At 41.6% G+C, this 22,195-nt stretch overlaps 1 protein-coding gene across 1 annotated transcript in view; it reads right to left on the reverse strand.

The window, feature by feature from the left end:
- Window positions 1-22,195, reverse strand: part of LOC143932951 (uncharacterized) — a 71,532-nt gene that overhangs the window by 48,862 nt on the left and 475 nt on the right. Inside the window, exon 2 of the mRNA XM_077455883.1 lies at window positions 16,758-16,985. Coding sequence (XP_077312009.1) covers window positions 16,758-16,985 — 228 coding nt within the window. The remainder of the gene's footprint in view (window positions 1-16,757; window positions 16,986-22,195) is intronic.

A 22,195-nucleotide genomic window follows, 5' to 3' on the forward strand; every position in this document is an offset into this window, starting at 1 on the left:
GGCATGTTGCAAAGCTTCCTGGACTTGTGCCCAAGTGGAATGAAGACCACAGAGATGCTCCTCAGGCTCACCAGAACTGGAATACAAAACTGACTACCCCTGTCCGAGACAATCACCTTGGGTAGCCCATGTAAGCAAAAGATATCCCGAGCAAAAATGGAAGGCAGTTCCTTAGATGTGGGCAACTTCTTAAGTGGAATACAATGAGACATCTTCAAGAACTGATCAACCACCATAAGGATAACTGTTTTGCCCTGAGAGCTGGGTAACTCCACAATGAAATCTATTGACAGGTGGGTCCAAGGCCTTTCTCCATTGGGAACGGGTTGTAGGAGGCCCACTGAAAGATGTTGTGGTATCTTACTCTGAGCACACAGGGAACAAGCAGCTATGAATGTGACTACATCAGCGCCTAAACTAGGCCACCAGACTTGTTGGGAAATGGCCCAAAACAGTTGAATCTTTCCAGGGTGGCTGTATGGAGACTCTCAGGGACAAAGCAGTGGTCACAAGGTTTCTCAGGAGGAGCATGGACCTGAGCGCCAATTATTTGGACACCCAAAGGAGAAATGAGACTGGTGTGAACCGTAGCCAGAATATAATCAGGAGGAATCACAGGAACAGCCTTCTGTACTGATAGAATGGCAATCTGCCTTGTTTCTGCCTATTTACTGAGCGATCAGTGTGTGCTGGTGGACATCGAGAAACTGGACTATATAGATCCCCTTTAGAGCAGGCCAGGCCAGGGTCCCCCATATAGATTGCCCCTTTGGAGTAGGCCAGACCAGGGTCCCCCATGGCTCCCCTTTAGAGCAGGCCAGGGTCCCCTCCCCTATATAGATCCACCTTTAGAGCAGGCCAGGGCAGGACCCCCTTTAGAGCAGGCCAGATTCACAACATACACTGAGCAGCTTTTTACTGACTTACATTAACATTTCAGAGCCAGCCACTGCGTCCAGCAGTTAACTCCACATACAATGAATAATTTAGTCCACTCTATAGATCCTTTCATCAATCATCAACATGCTTATATAAATGAGAACTGCTTTCAAATCACAGTACATGATCACAATATATATTTTTATATCATTGTACTAGCAGCACCTACAATTTAACTTATTATTTTCTGCTTAAAGAGGGAGTCCACCTAAAAAAAATTTATTAAAAGCCAGCAGCTACAAATACTGCTCCTGCTGACTTTTAATAAATGGACACTTACCTGTCTGAGGGTCCAGTGATGTCGGCAGCCGAAGCTGAGAAATTGCTCGGTTCTCGGCTGCTGCCACCGCCATTCTCATTGAGGGAATGAGGAAGTGAAGCATTGCGGCTTCACTTCCCAGTTCCCTACTGCGCATTCGCGAGTTGCGCTGCACATCGTAAGTGATCCCCGCTATCTCCTGGGACCTGTGTGTTTCCCAGGAGACAGTGGGGGGAGTGCGGGAAGGGGCGTGACTCCCGCGGGAGTCTATTCACGGAAATGGGTGCAGATACGTTCAGCGGAAGTTCCACTTTTGGGTGGAACTCCGCTTTAAATATGTTGCCTCGTCTGAGGCTGAGTTTCCTCCTCTTTGGCTGTCTGTTCTTCTCTGGTGGTTTTCTCCTGCACTGGACAGCTGCTGAAGATCACTCAGCACGCAGGACTCCACCACTACTCCCCTTGAGTGGGCAGCATGGGACGGATCTACATCTCCAGGAGGAGGGACACTGGAGCTGAGCGGCTGAGCCTAGCCATCGTATCGGGCGGGTGAAGGAGGAACAGTGATAGCAGCAGTCACTCAAGTTAGTATAAAAAATGCTCTGCGGTGGCCACAAACCCTGCAAGGCCACTCACCGACACCAGTGTCCAGCGTGTGGAAACTAGGATATTTCATTTTCTAATGGAAAAAAATAAACTGTAAAATTTTTGCAGACTTTGCTTATTCCCCCGAGTCTGAAAAGATATATGCAAAATTTCAAGAAGATTGGATAATATTTAGAGGTTGTTTTGTAAAAGCAGGCAAAAAATAAGATTTTTTAATGTTAATTACTTTTATTGGGAAAACTAGAAAACACAAACTTAAAATACTATTAAACACTAAGATTAATAGATAATATGATAGGCATATCAACTTTGAACGGTGGAATCTCTTGTATTCTGTCACGTTGTGGATCCCAAACAATTCAAAGAACGTCTTTGTTTTATTAGTAATGAAATGGCTCAAGTCTTTTCCTTCAAAAACCATGTTTTCACCCTCTAATCGTTTTACTTCCTTTTTCTTTGCATTTTTTGATGTCTGCATCTGGGTAAGCACTCAAAAGCTGTAGCATATCCAAATCATCCTTTGGAGCCCATTGACTTACAATTGCCTCATGCCAAAAATGAACATATATGAGGCTGACAGAATGTGCAACCCATTTCATTCCTTCCAATTGTCGTTGAGGAATATTCAACTGTTTAGTGAAGAGGACAATTTTAAGTGCATATATTGCCTTTGCCATCCACCTTGCTTGATGCAGTGCCCCTGGGATCTTGAAACTGAAGTAGTTTTTAGACCAACCTCTTAGGTACATGAATTAGAGTTGTAATAACTCTTTGTAGTCTTCTCTTGGATGACTTACGTCTTTTAGGACATTTTGGATGTAGTTAACCATTTTCACTCGTTCTTCTAGAAAGCCTTGAATGGGACTTTCTTCATCCAGCATTGTTGTATATGACTTTTTATCAAGTGAAGCCCAAAGATTCTGCTTTGATAAAAGTGATCAATGTGTGCAACGCTAAATATTATCCAATCTTCTTGAAATTTGGCATATGTTTATCTTTTACATCACTGAGACTCGGGGCGTAAGCAAAGTCATATCTTTGATCACATCTTTGGAAAAATGAAACACCCTAGTGGACACCTTGCTGACCCCTGCCTTCCATCAAATTTTGCTCTATAATACTCCCAAACCACAACAAACCAATACTGTTAAATTTATCACAAAATTTTATGCTCATCATCAGCAATTGAGGGAGATTGTGTCCAAACACTGGCACCTGCTCACCGATCATCATGTGCTTAATAGACATGTAAGATTCACCCCTAACTTAATGTTCCAGAGAGCCTCCTCTCTTAGAGACTGCCTCATTAGTAGTCACTGTAGGATCCCCCAGCAGCCCATGGTTGGACCACGTGATACTTTTCAGTGTGGCCAATGTCCCCGCTGTCCATGGATTTTTGAGGGCATCAAATACTTGTTGCCGAGTGGCAAAACCATAGCCCCATGCACTCCCTCACACTGTGGTGCACTGGGGATGATTTACCTGATGACCTGTAAATGCAAGGCATTCTGTGTGGGCAAAACTATTCGTGAACTTTGTCAAAGAATCGGAGATCACTTGTACTACTCTGGCAATGGCAAGTTACCCACTGTAGGTCGCTATATTGGGCTACACCATAAATTTGACCTAACGGCAATGATGTTTCTTGTCTTGGAGATGGTCCATCAGAGCCAAAGATAGGGTGACTGGTAGGGTTTTCCTGATACCACTTTTTTAAGACAGTTTGATTAATGGGCACTGATAGGTGGCACTGACTGATGGCTGGAACTGATAGATGGCACTGACTGATGGGAGCTGATAGATGGGAACTGATAGAAGGCACTGATAGGTGGTACTGACTGATGGGCACTGATAGATGGCACTGATAGGCAGCACTTATGGGCACTGATATATGATACTAATAGGCGGCACTTATGAGCATTGATAGGTGGCACTGACAGCTGGCACTGACTGATGGGCACTGATAGATGGCACTGACTGATGTGCACTGATAAATGGCACTGATACGCAGCACTTATGGGCACAGATAGATGGCACTGATAGGCGGCACATATGGGCTCTGATAGGTGGCACTGATGGCTGGCACTGATAGATGGCACTGACTGATGGGAACTGATGGGAACTGATAGGTGGCACTTATGGGCACTGATAGATGGCACTGATAGATGGCACTTATGGGCACTGATAGCTGGCACTGACAGGTGGCTGTCAGTGATGGCTAACACTGATGGCTGGCACTGACTGATGGGCACTGATAGGTGGCACTGATAGGCAGCATTTGTGGGCACTGATAGATGGCACTTATGGACACTGATAGGTGGCACTGATAGGCAGCACTTGTGGGCACTGATAGATGGCACTGACGGGCACTGAAATGCAGCACTTATTGGCAATTGCATAATAAATGACATGAATGATGAGAGGCAGGGAAGGATTTTGTAATGCTATATGCCATATAGCATTGCAAAATCCTTCCTTGCCTCTCATCATTCATGTCTCTTAACATCTAGTAAGTATGCTGCAGTGCCCATCTTGGTACACCTTGCACTCGACTGCAGTAATCCCGCTGTAGACATCTTGTTACACCCAGCCCAAACTATATAGGCTGAACAAGATATCCACTGCTGGCTTACTGCAGCCGAGTGCAGGGTGTACCAAAATGGGCATTGTGATGTTTACCCTCTGAAGGAGACACGGAGCCGTCACTTCCTGTACCGAATGTGATGGCTCCAGTCACCGTTTTGGACAGAATATGCGGCAGCGCCCTGCATCCCTGCCCAGGCCAGCTTACCCATAGTTCTACTGCCAGATCCATCTCCGCTCCGCCCTCTCCACCTGCCGACTTCTGGTTGCAGGTATCAGATTAGGTACAAATACTCGCACAAATGCTTGGTATCGGTCCCGATACCGATACTGGTATCGGAATTGTGACAACCCTGGTGACTGGGACGGGATTATATTGCAAAGAGAAGTGATGTGGATTGAACGTCTCAACGCCACTATTCCAGCCATTCATAAGAATGGCTGGATGTGGAATGGTGGAGTCTTTGCCCAAATGAAGTTTTACAGACGGCTCCACAATGTTGGCTTGGGCTTGCCACCTGTGGAAGAAAACGTGGCTGGACTTCCATTTGTGTCCATTGCTGATGAAGCGTTTGGGCTAGGAGGACATCTGATGAGGATATTTCCCATGAGAACCCTCACCCCAGGCCACAGGGTTTTTAACTACCGGCTGGCCAGAGCCAGAAGAGTGGTAGAGAATGCTTTCGGCAAAATGGCCAGCCAGTTCTGCCTATTCCTGATGCCAATCCACATGGCAGAATATAAAATCAACCATATAGTCCTTGTCTGCTACATCATGCACAATTTTCTAAGGAAAAATGCTACTAACTATGTGGCCTTAGTTGGGCCTGAGGCCAGCTTTCCCGATCAACCAACCCTGATGGCGCTTGAAGCTGGCCATCTTGGCTTGCCCCCCCTGCAATACGCCTGCAAAGTCAGACAAAAATTTCTGGAGTACTTTGCGAGTTTGAGAAACATTTTTAAAATACATTTTTATTTTAAACTGAAATAATATTTCATTTGATTTACTGTGTTTCTTTTAGCTGTCTCCTAGGTTCTCCAATGGGATTTTTGGCCAGTTTCTTAAATAGTACAAACGTAATTTATTTGATACATTTGGTGACAATCTCTTCCTCAGCTAACTATTCTGTTGTGGGTCTGCTACACACGCACATTGGTTTTGTTGTATGTATTGCATTAATGTTAAAACTAATCATCCTTTTCAGCACCATGAATTAATTGTTTTGAGTGCATAAAATGGCCTGATTGGGGCCAATTTTAGAGCATTGTGTGGGTTATTTACTAAAAGAAAATCCACTTTGCACTACAAGTGCACTGGAAGTGCACTGAAAGTGCACTTGTAGTGCAAAGTGGATTTGCCTTTAGTAAATAACCCCCATTGTCACTGTAAACACCAACTTACTCAAAAAACTGGTATTGAGCATTGAAAGAAGAAGCCACACATTGTTGAGTATAAAACATTTTACTCAAAGCAAATTCACATGTGCATTAGAAAAGGGTTTTTGAACAAACCAACATTTTTGTTTTTATGTTTGACATTAGAAATATAATTTTTTTTGGTTAAACAGGCATGTTTAAAACCATAACATACACAAATCCTGAACTTACAAAGTTCAACTTTGAGAAAGTGAAGGCAATATCAGAAATTAGTATGTCAAAACTGTGTTGGTATTGCCTTCATCAGATGCGGTGATGTCACCCCTGTAAAAGCTACATTTTGAAGATTCACATAAATGGGGAGTCAAAATGTGGATTTTCCTCCTGACCCCATGCCTAATGTCAACATGTGCTAGCTCATCATGGGGGATCAATGGACGTGTTTCGGGGGTGCAACCCCTTACTCTCATCTAATTTAGTTGCGAGGAAGGGGTTGTACTCCCAAAACGTATACCTTGCTATCCCGTGATGGCAGATAGCACATGTTGACACAATATGTTTAAAATGTGACTTTTAAAATACTTTAAAACTTGAATTAATGTAAACAAGGTACAATTTTTTGTGTGTTTTAGATTATGCCTAAAACATTAATGATGTTCTTCATTTTTTGTTAAACACCATTGATGTTTTCCTTTATATTTTCTAAATCCCAATTGCACACCATGATCTCCCCGATGAGGACATGTGCACTTGCACTTGTGACATGAGTTTCCTCTTCCACAACATCCATATCACCTAAAATAAAAAACACACCATTATAAATATGCAGGCATACCATTACCTGAAGCAGTGGTCTCGGACACTCACCTGTTGTGGTCACTATTTCAACCATTAAATGGGGTGTAGGTTGCGCTATGGAACCTTAGAATTAAATATGAGTAAAGATGAATAAAAACTGAGTACAAAGTAAAGGTAAGAGCAGCCTCTATTGATTTCCACCCAGATGGGTGGAAAGATGCAAAAACAAAGAGAGGAAATAGATATGGCGCTATACCGGTATGTGAGGACTCTCAGTATGCTGGCAAATAAAGTGTGGACATAAATGTGCTAAGTTGTGTTAGTGAGCATCACATAAGTGGGGGCACATATAATCCTCAGCGTGCTGGTTGATTTAGCACAGAAACACGTATTGTATATATTTCTCAGCGTGCTGGTTAATAAAACCCAAAAACCACAGAAAATCACAAAATAAAGGTCACAATATCACAAAACCTTGTGACCCCATTATGAAATGCTTATCTCTATATCATAACAGTATATGGTTATTAGTAAGGTGCAAGTGCAAAGAAAAAAAAAAAAAAAAAAAGTAAAGCTGAAAGTAGGACTAGATGTGGTAACTGGTGAAATAACCGTGAGTGTTATACTAATATGCAAAAATAAAATGCAAAAATAAAAATAAAAATAAAAAGTGAATATCACAGTGATGACACAATCTAATAATTAGTCCAATTGTGATGCTATATAATAAACATAAAAATACCATAAAAACTAAATGCAATAAAATTTAAATACAATAAAAAGATATAATACGAAAAAAAATTATAAAAATATAATATAATATAAAAATAAAAATAAAAATAAAAATAAAAAATAAAAATAAAAATGTGCAAAAAATGCAGGTGAATTGTGAACATTAAACGTGGTGAAACAAGTCTCTAGTGAGTGACGGAATGTTCCGCAAGTGAAAAAAGGAGGGGGGTGATGGTTTCCAGCTGTGTTCTTCACATTCGGTGGCTATTAGTGTGTTGTATTATTATGCTCTCACCGGAAAAAGGACCCCATCCGGGGTGGATCAACTTTCACAATATTAGCTATTGTGCCGCTCTCTGGCTTCCTTCAGCTGTAAAAGTTAGGGATCCCTCGTTCCTCCGTGAGTGCAGTGTGCCACGTTTATATAAAGTAGAGAAGAGGCACATCCATAGTGTGATACCGTTTTAAAACTTTGTTTTTATTGCAGCAAATAGATTAAAACTACTTACAAACAGGCTGTTTAAAAGTGCGGTAGTGCATATAACTTTAAAATTCCCGCTCTGTTATCTCCGTCTGAGCTCGAGGTGTACGCTGCCTGGCCACGCCCTACGCGTTTCGTCAACGGACGCTATTTTTATATTATATTATATTTTTATTAATTTTTTTCGTATTATATCTTTTTATTGTATTTAAATTTTATTGCATTTAGTTTTTATGGTATTTTTATGTTTATTATATAGCATCACAATTGGACTAATTATTAGATTGTGTCATCACTGTGATATTCACTTTTTATTTTTATTCTTATTTTTGCTTTTTTTTTTTGCATATTAGTATAACACTCACGGTTATTTCACCAGTTACCACATCTAGTCCTACTTTCAGCTTTACTTTTTTTTTTTTTTTCTTTGCACTTGCACCTTACTAATAACCATATACTGTTATGATATAGAGATAAGCATTTCATAATGGGGTCACAAGGTTTTGTGATATTGTGACCTTTATTTTGTGATTTTCTGTGGTTTTTGGGTTTTATTAACCAGCACGCTGAGAAATATATACAATACGTGTTTCTGTGCTAAATCAACCAGCACGCTGAGGATTATATGTGCCCCCACTTATGTGATGCTCACTAACACAACTTAGCACATTTATGTCCACACTTTATTTGCCAGCATACTGAGAGTCCTCACATACCGGTATAGCGCCATATCTATTTCCACTATTTCAACCATGTCATGAACTTCTCCTCCCTCCACATCCTCATGTTGTTGTGTGGTGACTTCCCCTTCTTTAGGAGGTTGGGGGTCCCTGGTGTCCTATGTGAATAAAAAAAGGTATACTTAGCACACAGATATTTGAGGCAAGAAATAGAAATATGAAATATTGCTTGAAGGTCTGTTTTGGAGTTCCAAGCTGAAGAAATGCTTTTTCCCCTTTCTTCAAGCTGGAATATGTACCTTTTTTGGTAAAGTTTCCTACATGGAGACACCCCTAGTATCCACTGGAGCACCTGTGTGGGACACCCTAAAAAGGGTGGTCTGGTGTCCCACACTAGTGCTCCTGCATTCAGATGTGTAAACAGCTGCTAAGTGTCCTCTCTTTACACTGAATCAAGTTTGCATTTCATTCTAGTTACAAATCCATCTAGACAACAAACTTCTTTTAATATAAATAGGCCTGAACAAATGTAGTTAACCTGCACCTGCAAAAAACATTGTATTAGCAGGCAAATGAACGATGTTTACTACAAACGATTACTGTGCCCACGGACCTGAAACTTGGCATTTTAAACGCCATTTTTAACTGTACAACAGTAAAGAAAAGCACATGGAGCAGCACGCAAGTAATAATAATAATAGGAACACATGACAAAATAGTTACTTTTTTGCAGCACTCTATTGATTCTTCTGTACTGATCCTGCTCCCTCAATTTGAGGTCTTTCCTCAGTTGATTCTTGGATTGCCGTACCCCAGAATTCTTCTGCAGATTTTTCACAACTTTAGTCATGATTTTGGCCTCTCACATTTAGGTTGGTGTACGGTCCATATTTCCTATCATAGTCAGCTCTCTTCAAGATGTCCACTATCTCCACCATCTCACCAAAGGACATATTTGATGCCTTAAATCTCCTGGATCGTGTGGTTTGTGGCTCTGGGCTTTAGTCGTTGCTGCTCTCTTCTGCATGCACCTGCTCTATCTCCCGCATGTGCTCTTCCACTGCGCCACAAGAGAAGGGGTGGAGAATATACTAGAAAGAAGGTCAGGGGCGGGCAGAGTTTCACGCTTGCCCAGTTTATATGAAGCATAACATGCGTGCGTTGTACGTATGATCTGTGAGCGGAGGACAGAGTAGCGCAAGCACCAACTGTGCCAATGAAGGTACAATTTTAACTTGGGGGATCAGTGGCTTATACTGCTTATAGATTGAGGCCTATATTGGGACAAGATTAGGAGAATTTAGCCTGACATTAGGGTTTGTCTTGTGTTGTGTCTTGCAGAGAAAATGGATAGATTCAACGATCATGACTTCCTCCCTAGTTTCATTGATAAATACAGGGCACTCCCCTGTCTGTGGCAGGTGAAACACCCTTTTTATAATAATAAAATTAAGAGGAAGGCAGCGCTGGATCAATTGCTGGAATTGGTGAAGCCTGTGATTCCCACGGCAACCATATTTAAAGTGCAAATTTGGTGGCCTGAGGAGCACATATAATAGGGAGGGCAAGAAGGTTCAGGATTCCATGAGATCAGGAGCAGCAGCAAACAATGTTTATGTCCCCAGGCTGTACTACGACAAACTGCGGCTTTTGTCAGACCAGACTGAAATCAGGCCATCACTCCCAACCTTCTACATTTCCTTCCACTCTTCCTTCCACCTCAGATGAGGCTTCAGAAGTCCAACCTGGGCCTTCCACCCAGGAAGATATGGAGGAGCCCAGCTTGAGCCAGGTATAGCATTGTTTAACTTATTTCTTGTCAAAAATAAAAGAGGTTAACTAGATGTTATTATTGATCACTAATTTCAGAATTAACAAAGGGGTTTACATATCAATAGACAGTAGTAGCCAAAAATCATTGGGACAAGAATGACAAATGCTGGGGTCAGAAGTAAAGTCTTTTCTATTTGTTAACATTCAATTTGCAACAGTCATGAGCTCAAAAATGTGTGTAATTGATGACCAAAAACCTGAAACGATGTCCCATTTTCATACACAGGAAAGTCTCAGCCAGGAGGAGGGTGTGGAAAGTCTCAGCCAGGAGGAGGGCGTGGAAAGTGGCAGCCAGGAGGCAGGGCCGGCGCTACCACTAGGCGAAGTAGGCAGCCGCCTAGGGCGCACTACCACCTAGGGCGCAACCACGGCCTCTGTCCAGTGTGGGCTCCTCTTCTGATCTCTCGCCCCCCCCCCTGTAGTGGGCCGCCGGTGCCACCAATCCCCCATGTTTCCCGCTGAGCGCCCCACCGTGCTCACATGTGTTTATCTCACAGCGCCGCTCCGGGACTCCTTTGCTCCAGCCTGTCCCTCTGGAGCGGCGCTGTGTGTCTGTGTGAGTGCAGCGGAGGGGCGGGGCTCAGCGGAGATGGGAGCATTGAGAGGTTGGTCAGCTGACCTCCTGCCCGGCGGGGACATCGTGGAGCGGGGTGGACAGCGCTGGCCTGGTCCCGGCGGGGATATGATGGAGGCGGAGCGGGTGCACGGCGCTGGCGTGGCCCCGGCGGAGTGGGTGTTCTGTGTTCCCCGGCGGAGTGGGTGTGGAATTCTGCACACCCAGTGCGGAGTAGTCGGAGAGGCCCGGATGATGGTCGCTGAAGGCAGCATCAAAGAGCAGAGGTAAGGAGGAGGATGGATCCATTGAGCTGTATGGAGGGGGTTTGTGTGTGAGTAATGCAGGAAGTAGGAGTCAGGTAGGTCAGTGTGATGTGTGTCAGTGTGATGTGTGTCAGTGTGATGTGTGTCAGTGTGATGTGTGTCAGTGCCATTGTATGTGTCAGTGTATGTGTCATGCCAGTGTATGTGTCAGTGCCAGTGTATGTGTCAGTGTATGTGTCAGTGCCAGTGTATGTGTCAGTGTGATGTGTCAGGGTATGTGTATGTGTCAGTGTATGTGTCAGTGTGATGGTCAGTGTATGTGTCAGTGTGATGCCTCAGTGTATGCGTCAGTGTGATGGTCAGTGTAGGTGTCAGTGTCAGTGTATGTGTCAGTGTATGTGTTAGTGTATGTGTCAGTGCCAGTGTATGTGTCAGTGTGATGTGTCATGGTATGTGTATGTGTCAGTGTGATGTGTCAGTGTCACGGTATGTGTCAGTGTGATGGGTCAGTGTATGCGTCAGTGTATGCGTCAGTGTGATGGTCAGTGCGATGTGTCAGTGCGATGTGTCAGTGTGATGGGTCAGTGTATGCGTCATTGTATGCGTCAGTGTATGCGTCAGTGTGAGGGTCAGTGCGATGTGTCAGTGTGATGGTCAGTGTCATGGTCAGTGCGATGGGTCAGTGTATGCGTCATTGTATGCGTCATTGTATGCGTCAGTGTGAGGGTCAGTGCGATGGGTCAGTGCGATGGGTCAGTGCGATGGGTCAGTGTATGCGTCAGTGTATGCGTCGGTGTGATGGTCAGTGTATGCGTCATTGTGATGGTCAGTGTATGTGTCAGTGTGATGGTCAGTGTATGTGTCAGTGTAGGGGTCAGTGCCAGTGTATGTGTCAGTGTGATGGTCAGTGTAGGGGTCAGTGCCAGTGTATGTGTCAGTGTATGTGTCAGTGCGATGGGTCAGTGTATGCGTCAGTGTATGCGTCAGTGTGAGGGTCAGTGTATGCGTCAGTGTGATGGTCAGTGTATGTGTCAGTGTATGTGTCAGTGTGATGGTCAGTGTATGCGTCAGTGTGATGATCAGTGTATGCGTCAGTGTCGGTGCATGTGTCAGTGTATGTGTCAGTGTATGTGTCAGTGCCAGTGTATGTGTCAATGTATGTGTCAGTGTCAGTGCCATTGTATGTGTTAGTGTATGTGTCAGTGTATGTGTCAGTGTATGTGTCAGTGTCAGTGTATGTGTCAGTGCACGTGTCAGTGTCAGTGTGATGTGTCAGAGTCAGGGTATGTGTCAGTGTATGTGTTTTCAGGGTATGTGTCAGTGTGATGTGTCAGGGTGATGTGTCAGAGGCAGGGTATGTGTCAGTGTAATGTGTCAGTGTAATGTGTCAGTGTAATGTGTTTTCAGTGTATGTGTTTTCAGGGTGATGTGTCAGAGTCAGTGTAATGTGTCAGAGTCAGTGTAATGTGTCAGAGTCAGTGTATGTGTTGTCAGGGTATGTGTCAGTGTATGTGTTGTCAGTGTATGTGTTGTCAGGGTATGTGTCAGTGTATGTGTTGTCAGGGTATGTGTCAGTGTATGTGTTGTCAGGGTAGGTGTCAGTGTATGTGTTGTCAGGGTAGGTGTCAGTGTATGTGTCAGGGTAGGTGTCAGTGTGATTTTCAGGGTATGTGTCAGTGTGATTGTCAGGGTATGTGTCAGGGTATGTGTCAGCGTGATTGTCAGGGTATGTGTCAGCGTGATTGTCAGGGTATGTGTCAGGGTATGTGTCAGCGTGATTGTCAGGGTATGTGTCAGCGTGATTGTCAGGGTATGTGTCAGCGTGATTGTCAGGGTATGTGTCAGGGTATGTGTCAGCGTGATTGTCAGGGTATGTGTCAGGGTATGTGTCAGCGTGATGGTCAGTGTAGGTGTCAGCGTGATGGTCAGTGTCAGTGTAATTGGCAGTGTAGGTGTCAGGTGGGTTAGTGTAGGTGCCAGGTAGGTCGATGTAATTATCAGGTAGGTCAGTGTAGGGGTCAGTGTGATGTGAGTAGTGCAGGAAGTAGGAGTCAGGTGGATTCGTTTATGTGTCAAGGGGTCAGTGTAGGGGTCAGATAGGTCATGTGTAGCAAGGGCAGGGTAAGGTGGAGTCATGGGCGCAGCCGGGGGGGGGGGGGGGGCAAAATTAGGTTTCGCCTAGGGTGTCAACGATCCTTGCACCAGCCCTGCCAGGAGGTGGCCATGAAAAGTGGCAGCTAGGAGGTGGACATGGAAAGTGGCAGCCAAGAGGTGGCCATGGAAAGTTGCAGCCAAGAGGTGGCAGTGCTCAGTAGCCTGACTGAAATGCAGGTTCCTTCCCTCCACCTTCCAACAAAAAGGTCCAGGAAGGGGAGTAACGTGGAGGAGTCAGTGCTTTCTTTGATTCGGCAGGCTACTGTGGCTCTCAGAACCACCCCCCAATCTTCAAGAGGCCTATGCCGGCATGGCAGCCAGAAAATTGCAGGAAATGGAGGTGGGCCAATGCCTCTTTTGTGATGAAGTCATGTATCAGGCCATAAATAAGGGGGTAATGGGTGAACTCACAAAAAGTCAGGTATGTGAGTTTGACCATACTCCTCCTTCACCTCCTGCCACAACTCCAACACCACAGTCACAGCCTGGAAGGAAGCATGGAAGGAAGACAAGAGAGTGATGGCCTGGGTTTGGTCTGGTCTGGCAAAAGACGCTGGCTGTTGAAAGACCACAGCCTCAGGACATGCATGTCATCTGCTGCTGCTCCCGCTCTCTCTAAGTCCTGGACTGTATTGTATTCCCTATTAAATGGACTCCTCAGGGTACCAATTTTTCGGTCAAAGAATTGATGTCTGTTCTGGGGTACAAAGGCTTCACCAATTTCAAACAGTTTATCCAGTGTTGGTGTTGCGCTCCTTACAGAATATTATATATATTTTCCTTTTATATATAATAAATTATTAAACTATTTGATTGTGCTTAAAACTAGCAAACATTCATCGGTGTCACCAATAAAGTGCAAATGTGCAGATGAAATAATATCATGAATTGATTGGCGTATACATTAAGAGGGACATAAATATTAATCATAAAAGATTTTCTATTGTGCAATTAACATATTTAAAAATAAATATAAAACATATATCAAGCATGTGCAATATTGCATAAAAGATAAATCGTGTAACTACAAGTGATTTCAAAATTGTGCAACATATGCAAAAGGTGAATAGTTCATAAAGTGACTTATTTTATCAAGGAGAAACTCAAATTATATATATATATATATATATATATATATATATATATATATATATATATAAAAATAAATAAATAAATAAAATACTTTTAACAAACTGAGTGTAACGAGTCTCTAGTGCAATATTGGACATTATTTCTGTAAGGAGCGCAACACCACCTCCCTCTTTCTAACTGTACAATACTTGGACACGAGTTTGGTCCTTACGGTGGATGCAGCACCTATTGTTTTAATATACTATACTTATAGATTCCTTTTAGCGCAGGAGTACTTACCCTACAGTTTATCCAGTGTTGCCTTCCTCTTTATTTTGTTATGACCACTAATAAATCTAGTTTTTTTTCACAAATACTTGACTATGTGTTTTAGTTCAAAAAGGACAGTTTGTGAGTAGTTAGATAGATTTCAAAAAGACAATGTCAAATTAACAAGTATAAGATAATAATGGTGTTATTTTAACTTGACACACAAAACAAAAAAAAATATTATGGAGATCACTATAATTGATCACTATAAAAAAAAACATTTTAAAAAAATCAGATCACTATTAAAAAAAAAAAAACATTATTCTGCAGATCTGGCAAATAAAAAAAAAAGATTATTCAGGAGATCACGAGAAATAGTAAAGAAATCAGTTTGTCAGAACTCTGTGTGAATATCAGCAGAAAAAGAACTTCATTATTCTAGCATTCTAAAGAAAAAGAGAAGGCGCTTCATTAAAAAATGAATCTATCTCCATTACGAATGTTAGTTTTATCAGACTGAGGGCTTCCGTCTCGTACTTGATTCAGATCATGCGTGGAATTTGTTGCGTTGGAATTGTCTACACATGCTCGAAATTTCCGACAATTGATTTTTGATGTGTATTTAAGCCATAATAAGATGAAACATGTGGATGTCTAAAAGGGATTTTTTTTAACTTCCCTAGTGGTAATCCCGAGTCTGGCTCGGGCTGGGATTTTAGTACCATAAGCGGTAACCCAGAGCCAGACTCGGGATCGCATCGCTGGATACAGGGAGAGGTTACTTACCTTGTCCCTGGATCCAGTGATGTCCTCCACGCTGTGTGATCGAGCTGTCCTCTGCTCAATTCACACAGTGCCCAAGTGCCACCGAGCTCCATTCCCTGCGACGTTACGGCGCACGGGAGTGGAGATCGGCGCCAAATTCAAAAAAGTAAAAACACACAAAACACACACAGTACTGTAATCTTACAGATTACAGTACTGTATAAAAAAATTACACACCCCCTTTGTCCCTAGTGGTGTGTGCAGTGCCCTGCATGCACTTTTATATTATAAATACTGTTTTTTCTGCCTGGAATTTGGAGATTGTCCATGGCAACCAAAAAGTGTCCCTTTATGTCAAAAGTGATTTTAGACCAACTAGAAAACAGCGATAATAAATTATAATCACTTGCAGAATTGAGCGATAGCGATTTGTGGGGAAATTCATCATCAAACACTAAATCTAATGACAGCGACAATTCTGCAAATGAGCAAATTTCAGTGTTTTTGGATTTGATTACATTATTGAATAATTTTTAATATTATTTATTATATTATAAACTTTATCATACCAGGGATGTCTGCTAGACTCTGATTTGAACAGATTTAAGAGAGTTATTCCTAAGAATTACAGGCCTACAATATAAAACGCCAAATTTCCATGCAAAATAATTGTACCGCTTTCAGCACCTAAAATCTGAACTAATCATACCGCCAGGGAGGTTAATGTGCAATATTGCAAAATATTGCAACCCAATAAAATAACTATAGTGAAAAACAATCCAAATGGGCAGATTAAGTGAAAAGTGGGAGAAGTTTGCTCATCTCAAGTATTTGCTGCTAAAACCCAAATCACTGATAACGACATAGTACATGACGTAGAACACATAAGGGTGTAAGTAAATATTGTGATATTGAATTTTGGGTATAAGAGCCCTTTCACTCTATAACATGGGCTGTTCGTTTTAGAAGTACTTTACCATACTTTTAGCGGTGCTGTTTGGCCCCCACCTGGGCACTTTTAATCCCGCCTGTGGCCGAGGAAAAGGGTTAAAAGCTTCCACTAAGCACAGCTGCCAAATCGCTTTGCAGGTGCTTCAGCAGCGCTGCCCATTGATTTTAATGGATAGGGCCGGTGGAGGAGTACTGTATACACCACTCCCACACCACCCCAAAGATGCTGCTTGCAGGACTTTTATTTTCGGTCCTTCAAACGCACCGCCCCAGTGTGAAAGCACTTGGGCTTTTATACTGGGGAGGCTTGAGAGGTGCTTTTCGGGCGCTTTACAGGTGCTATTTTTAGTGCTAAAATGCCTGAAAAGCGCCTTCAGTGTGAAAGAGGTCTTAGAAAATATTGTAAAGTTAACTGTAATGTGGAAATTGTGGCAATGTTTACCAATTTTTCTGTTAATGCACAATGCTCCTCTTTTAGCTGTGACTTCATTTCAGCCAGCAGTAGCGGATTCTGTTTTTCATTGTATGATTTCTTTAAAAAACTTATCAGCTTTTCCACATACTGCTTTTCCATTCTGTCTGCAGCTTCTTCTGCAGCTGCTTTTGCAGAATAAGACATGCTGGGTAATTTGGACATGATCTTCTGTATTTCTTCAGCACAGTTACTGATCTGTTTACAGAAAAGGTAATACTAAGTATATTATAATGTCTTCACCATTGTTCCAGATATAAGGACATGGTAAAAAACAAAAAACAAAAAAAACAAAAAAAAAAAAACAATAAAGTTAGTAAAGAATTATATCTTTAACAAAATGTTATTTAAGTTAATACAACAATAAGAAAATTTATTGTAACTCTATACCAATTTACCATCTTAATGACCAGGCCAAGTTCTTATTTTCAGCATTGTCTCAGTAAGTTATCCATATGAATCTATAGATTAATTTTAAAGTAAAAAATAGGTCTGTCTACCTGAACTAAGTTTCATAAACATGTAATTATTTTTATAGTAATATTACTACCCTAATTTTTACAATAATAGTGCCCTTCGATAAAATATATTCAATATTTTTAAATGGGTGCTTATTATATAAATTAAAAATGTATCTAAGATCTACAGTTTTGAACAACCTACCTCCACCCAAACCCTACTAAAAATATACAGTAAGTAAAATATTTATATATAATATATGTAATTGCTACACAAGCCATTTTGTCATTTTCTGAAATTTAAATTTTCATTTCAGTTTGGATCTGCAGTCAGAGGTTTCAGGAAATTACAAAAACTTTACATTTTCACCATTTATAGACCTGTTATTAAGATTTTGTTTCACATTTTTTTATTTTTACTAGTGTACTAAATTATATAGGTGGATCCAGTTGCATTCAGTCCTCTCGGTTGCCAATGAGCATACGGTAGATGGTGAATGACTTGAATGGGAAGGCTGTGTCACGTGATACCCCATTCCTCCATGCCTTTTAGTGCAATCAATAGAGATGTTTATTGTATGTCAGGTATCGCTTGTGGGGATGCAGTTTACAGGAGCAGCATAAACACAAGTTCAGGACTGTGTATGTGTTTTCTTAGCAGGCAAAAAACATATGTAGACAATTTTGAAAGATCTTCTATTGGAGAACAATTCTGTAGGCTGGGTTTAAATTTCTTCCTAGTAGTTCAACGCTTCCTCTAAATATATTGTGTATAAATAATAGCTATATACAGTTTAATTAATGTAGGAATATATGTGATTTGTAAAGTGTACTGTCAAATGTACTGTAAATGTCCAGCTCCCTTCTTTGGTCTATGTTCAGCTGGTGGAAAGTTTTTTACTACCCCGCTTACCTATAAGGCATGCTATTGACAAAACCTGTGTAACACATTTTTGCAGCTTTCTGCCACCTTTGGCAGAGGGACTCATGCTTTCTAACAAAAGATTGAGATTTATTTTCAGCGGAATTACTACTTGGATGTCAAGTTTGGTGGCCAGTGGAAGACTTAGCAGTTGAAACATGACATAGAAAAAAGTGAGTCCAACAAAACCAGATATTTCAGTTTGTGGTAGATGCTGGAAGGATAGTCATCCTGATTGAAGTTTATCTTATTGCTTTTGGACTCTATTAGTGAGGTTTCTAAATTAGAGATCCTAGGTCTGCTCACATGCTTTCACTATTATGAAGATTTTCTACTCTCCTTGTTGGATTTATTATTGTTTTTATTAGTTCAATAAGTTTGTATTGCATTTTTGTCATAATACAAAGTAAAATAGCAAGTAAGGCAAAGTGACTATGGGTGTACATGTTATACAAACAGATTGGTCATGAGTATCAGAACACATATATCGCTCACATAAAAAAAGGAAAAAATGTGGAATTACTTAGAGACGTTGTACATTATAACAAGAGAATTAAAAGCATGTGTTGCTTTGGAACCATTCAAACCAAGAGGTCCACAATTTGTTTGTGGAAGAAAGTCTATTTTCGGATGATGCGCACATACATTCGTAAGATCCATGTGTGTGAACTGAAGAGATTACCTCATCAATTAGTAATGGATCCGCAGATTTCCAGTGTCTGGCAATTGTGAGTCGTGCAGCTAACAGGATGTGAGTGGTCACGCCCTGAAGCTGGAAGGATAGTTATTCAATTCCTATGTTTAACAGGGCGAGTTCTGGTGATGGAGTTATTGGGGTTTTGATAATTGTGCCAATGAGTACAAAGACATCTGCCCAAAATGTCAGTATTTTGTTACACCCCCAGAGAATGTGCAGGAGGTTGTCTATCTCCCCACAGTTCCTCCAACAGGTAGGTACTGCAGACATTGCATGTTTGTGTGTTTGGGTCAGGGTAATGTACCATCTGAAATTTGTTTTAAATATCAGTTCCCAGAGGTTGGAAGCGCGGGTTGCTTTATAGCCAGATGCCAATGCTATAGACCATTGAGAAGGGCTGAACGATCTACCTATATCTCTTTCCCATTTTAGGATTGGGGGTATTTTAGTGAAAGTGTTTTTGGCATCTAAGAGGCTGTAAAATTGTGATATGCCTTTAGTGTTCATGGAAGTGCTGGATAGGTACTTCCAGATTTTTTTCATGGACATAGATCTGTAGCCGTGGGTTACGAATCAGACAGTGAGTTATTTGGATATACTTAAAATAGTCCCGGGGGGATGGAGAATTCCTTCCTCAGCTCAGCAAATGATTTGATTAAATCCTTAAAGTATAAGTCTGAAAGATGAGTAATACCCTGATTTTACCAGTTTTGAGTGGAAAAATCTGGGATTAATTGATGTTTGACAGATAATGGTGCTGGAATTTTGTAGGGTTTATCACCTTTGTAGGCCCTAGATAAGCAGTAATTAAATGCCACTACCGATTCATAGATAGTAGGAGAGATTTGTAAATTGCTGGTTTTAAGGTGGGGGGTTGCTTAACCTCCCTAGCGGTGATCCCGAGTCTGGCTCGGGTTGGGATTTCAGTACCATAAGCGGTAACCCCGAGCCAGACTCGGGATCGCATGACTGGATACAGGGAGAAGTTACTTACCTTGTCCCCTGGATCCAGCGATGTCCTCCACGCTGTGTGATCGAGCTGTCCTCCACTCGATTCACACAGTGCCCGAATGCCACCGAGCTCCGTTCCCTGCGACGTTACGATGCCAAATTCAAAAAAGTAAAAACACACAATACACACACAGTACTGTAATCTTACAGATTACAGTACTGTATAAAAAAATGACCCACTCCCTTTGTCCCTAGCTGTCTGTGCAGTGCCCTGCATGCCCTTTTATATTATAAATACTGTTTTTTCTGCCTGGAATTTGGAGATTGTCCATAGCAACCAAAAAGTGTCCCTTTATGTCAAAAGTGATTTTAGACCAACTAGAAAACAGCGATAATAAATTAGAATCACTTGCAGAATTGAACGATAGCGATTTGTGGGGAAATTCGTTATCAAACACTAAATCTAATGACAGTGACAATTCTGCAAATGAGCAAATTTCAGTGTTTTTGGATTTGATTACATTATTGAATAATTTTTATTATTATTTATTACATTATAAACGTTATCATACCCGGGATGTCCACTAGACTCTGGTTTGAACAGATTTAAGAGAGTTATTCCTAAGAATTACAGGACTACAATATAAAACGCCAATATTCCATGCAAAATAATTGTACCGCTTTCAGCACCTAAAACCAGAACTAATCATACCGCCAGGGAGGTTAATAGCCAGACATATAGGTCGCGGCCTGGGATTTGGTTTAATTCCATATCTCTCCATTGACATTGTTTTTAAACCAGAGTTTGAGTTGTGATAGTATGGAGGCATTATAGTAATCTCTGAAGTTAATATATCCTGCTCTCCCTGCTAATCTATGTTTTGTTAGATTGGCCCTGGCGCTCTTGGCTTTGGACTTGTTCCACACAAATTTATTTGGTATGCTTTGTAAAGACTCAAAGTAGGATAAAGGTACCTGGGATGGGGAGGGATCTAAAAGTATAGAGAAGCTGCAGTAATTTAAGCATCTTAAAAGCAGCTAGCCTGCCTGACCACATAAAGTGGGATTTGGAGATATTTCCAGGTTCCTTAGGTAGGTTGTTAAGGAATGGGGTATAATTGGCTTGAAATAAGGAGGATACATGTTGGGTAAGGTTGATTCCTAGGTAAGATATTACATTTTTAGCCCATATGTATGGATGTTGCTTACTTAGAAAAAACAGTTTTTTGGACGGGATTCCCATGGCGAGTATGAAGGACTTAGTGGCATTAACTTTGTAGTAGGATACTTGGCTAAACGTTTCAAGGGTATTCTGTACTAAGGCCAGGGATCAGCTAGGATTGGATAATATGAGAATTACATCGTCAGCAAATACATTTTTCTTATGTTCTTGTGATCCAAGTATTAGGCATTTGATTTCCTGCATAGATCTAACTTTTTCCGCTAGTGGTTCCATCAATGAGTTAAATATCAGGGGTGAAAGGGGACATCCTTATCTCGTTCCATTTGTAATGCTAAAGGTTGTGGATAACAGAGATGAACAATAAACTTGAGCTGAGGTACAAGATTATAGTGCCAATATTGCTAATAGGATGTGGCCCTGAAAACCAAATTTCCTCAATGCCTGGTTGATTGAATGCCTTCTCCATGTCCAAAGATAGAAGCAGAAAATGCACTCCACGGGATCAAGCATGATGGATAATGTTTATCATCCTCCGGGTGACGAAAGTTTTGGGGGTTGGTAGTAGGGTCTTTCCCTGGCTTCGGCAAGGTAATGACTAAGGCTTTTAACATTTCTTGAGGGAACGAGGCAGAGGAGGCAGCAGTGTTGAACATAGGAGTGATGTGGTCAGTGAGCAAATCTTTGAACTGTTTGTAATATTACCCCACGAAACTTTCTGGTCTAGGAGCTTTGTTTTTAGGTAGGGAATCAATGGCTTACCCTAGTTCTAATGATGTGAATGGGGCGTTGAGGGCAGACAGTTGGGCATCGGTTAGCTTGGGAAGCGGAACAGAATCAAAAAATGCCTGAATAGATGAATCAACTGGCTGAGCTGTGGATTTGTCATTCTTTAGGTTATAAAGATTGTTGTAGAATACACTGAATGCATTTGCAATAGCTTGTTACATAGTTAGTAAGGTTGAATAAAGACACCACTCCATCCAGTTCAACCTGAGTGAGTGTATACAATTGTCCCTATCCCTGTACAATGCACATTCACATTGGTCCCTACCCGCAAGGAGCCCAAAATCCATGGTCCCCATTCATATACTAGGGCCAATTTTGGACAGAAGCCAACTAACCTACCTGCATGTCTTTGGAGTGTGGGAGGAAACCAGAGTCCCTGGAGGAAACCCACGCAGGCACAGGGAGAACATG

This window comes from Lithobates pipiens, unplaced genomic scaffold (assembly GCF_037356315.1).
Source record: "Lithobates pipiens isolate NorthernLeopardFrog02 unplaced genomic scaffold, aLitPip1_a1.2 Scaffold_27, whole genome shotgun sequence".
Classification (NCBI taxonomy): Eukaryota; Metazoa; Chordata; class Amphibia; order Anura; family Ranidae; genus Lithobates; species Lithobates pipiens.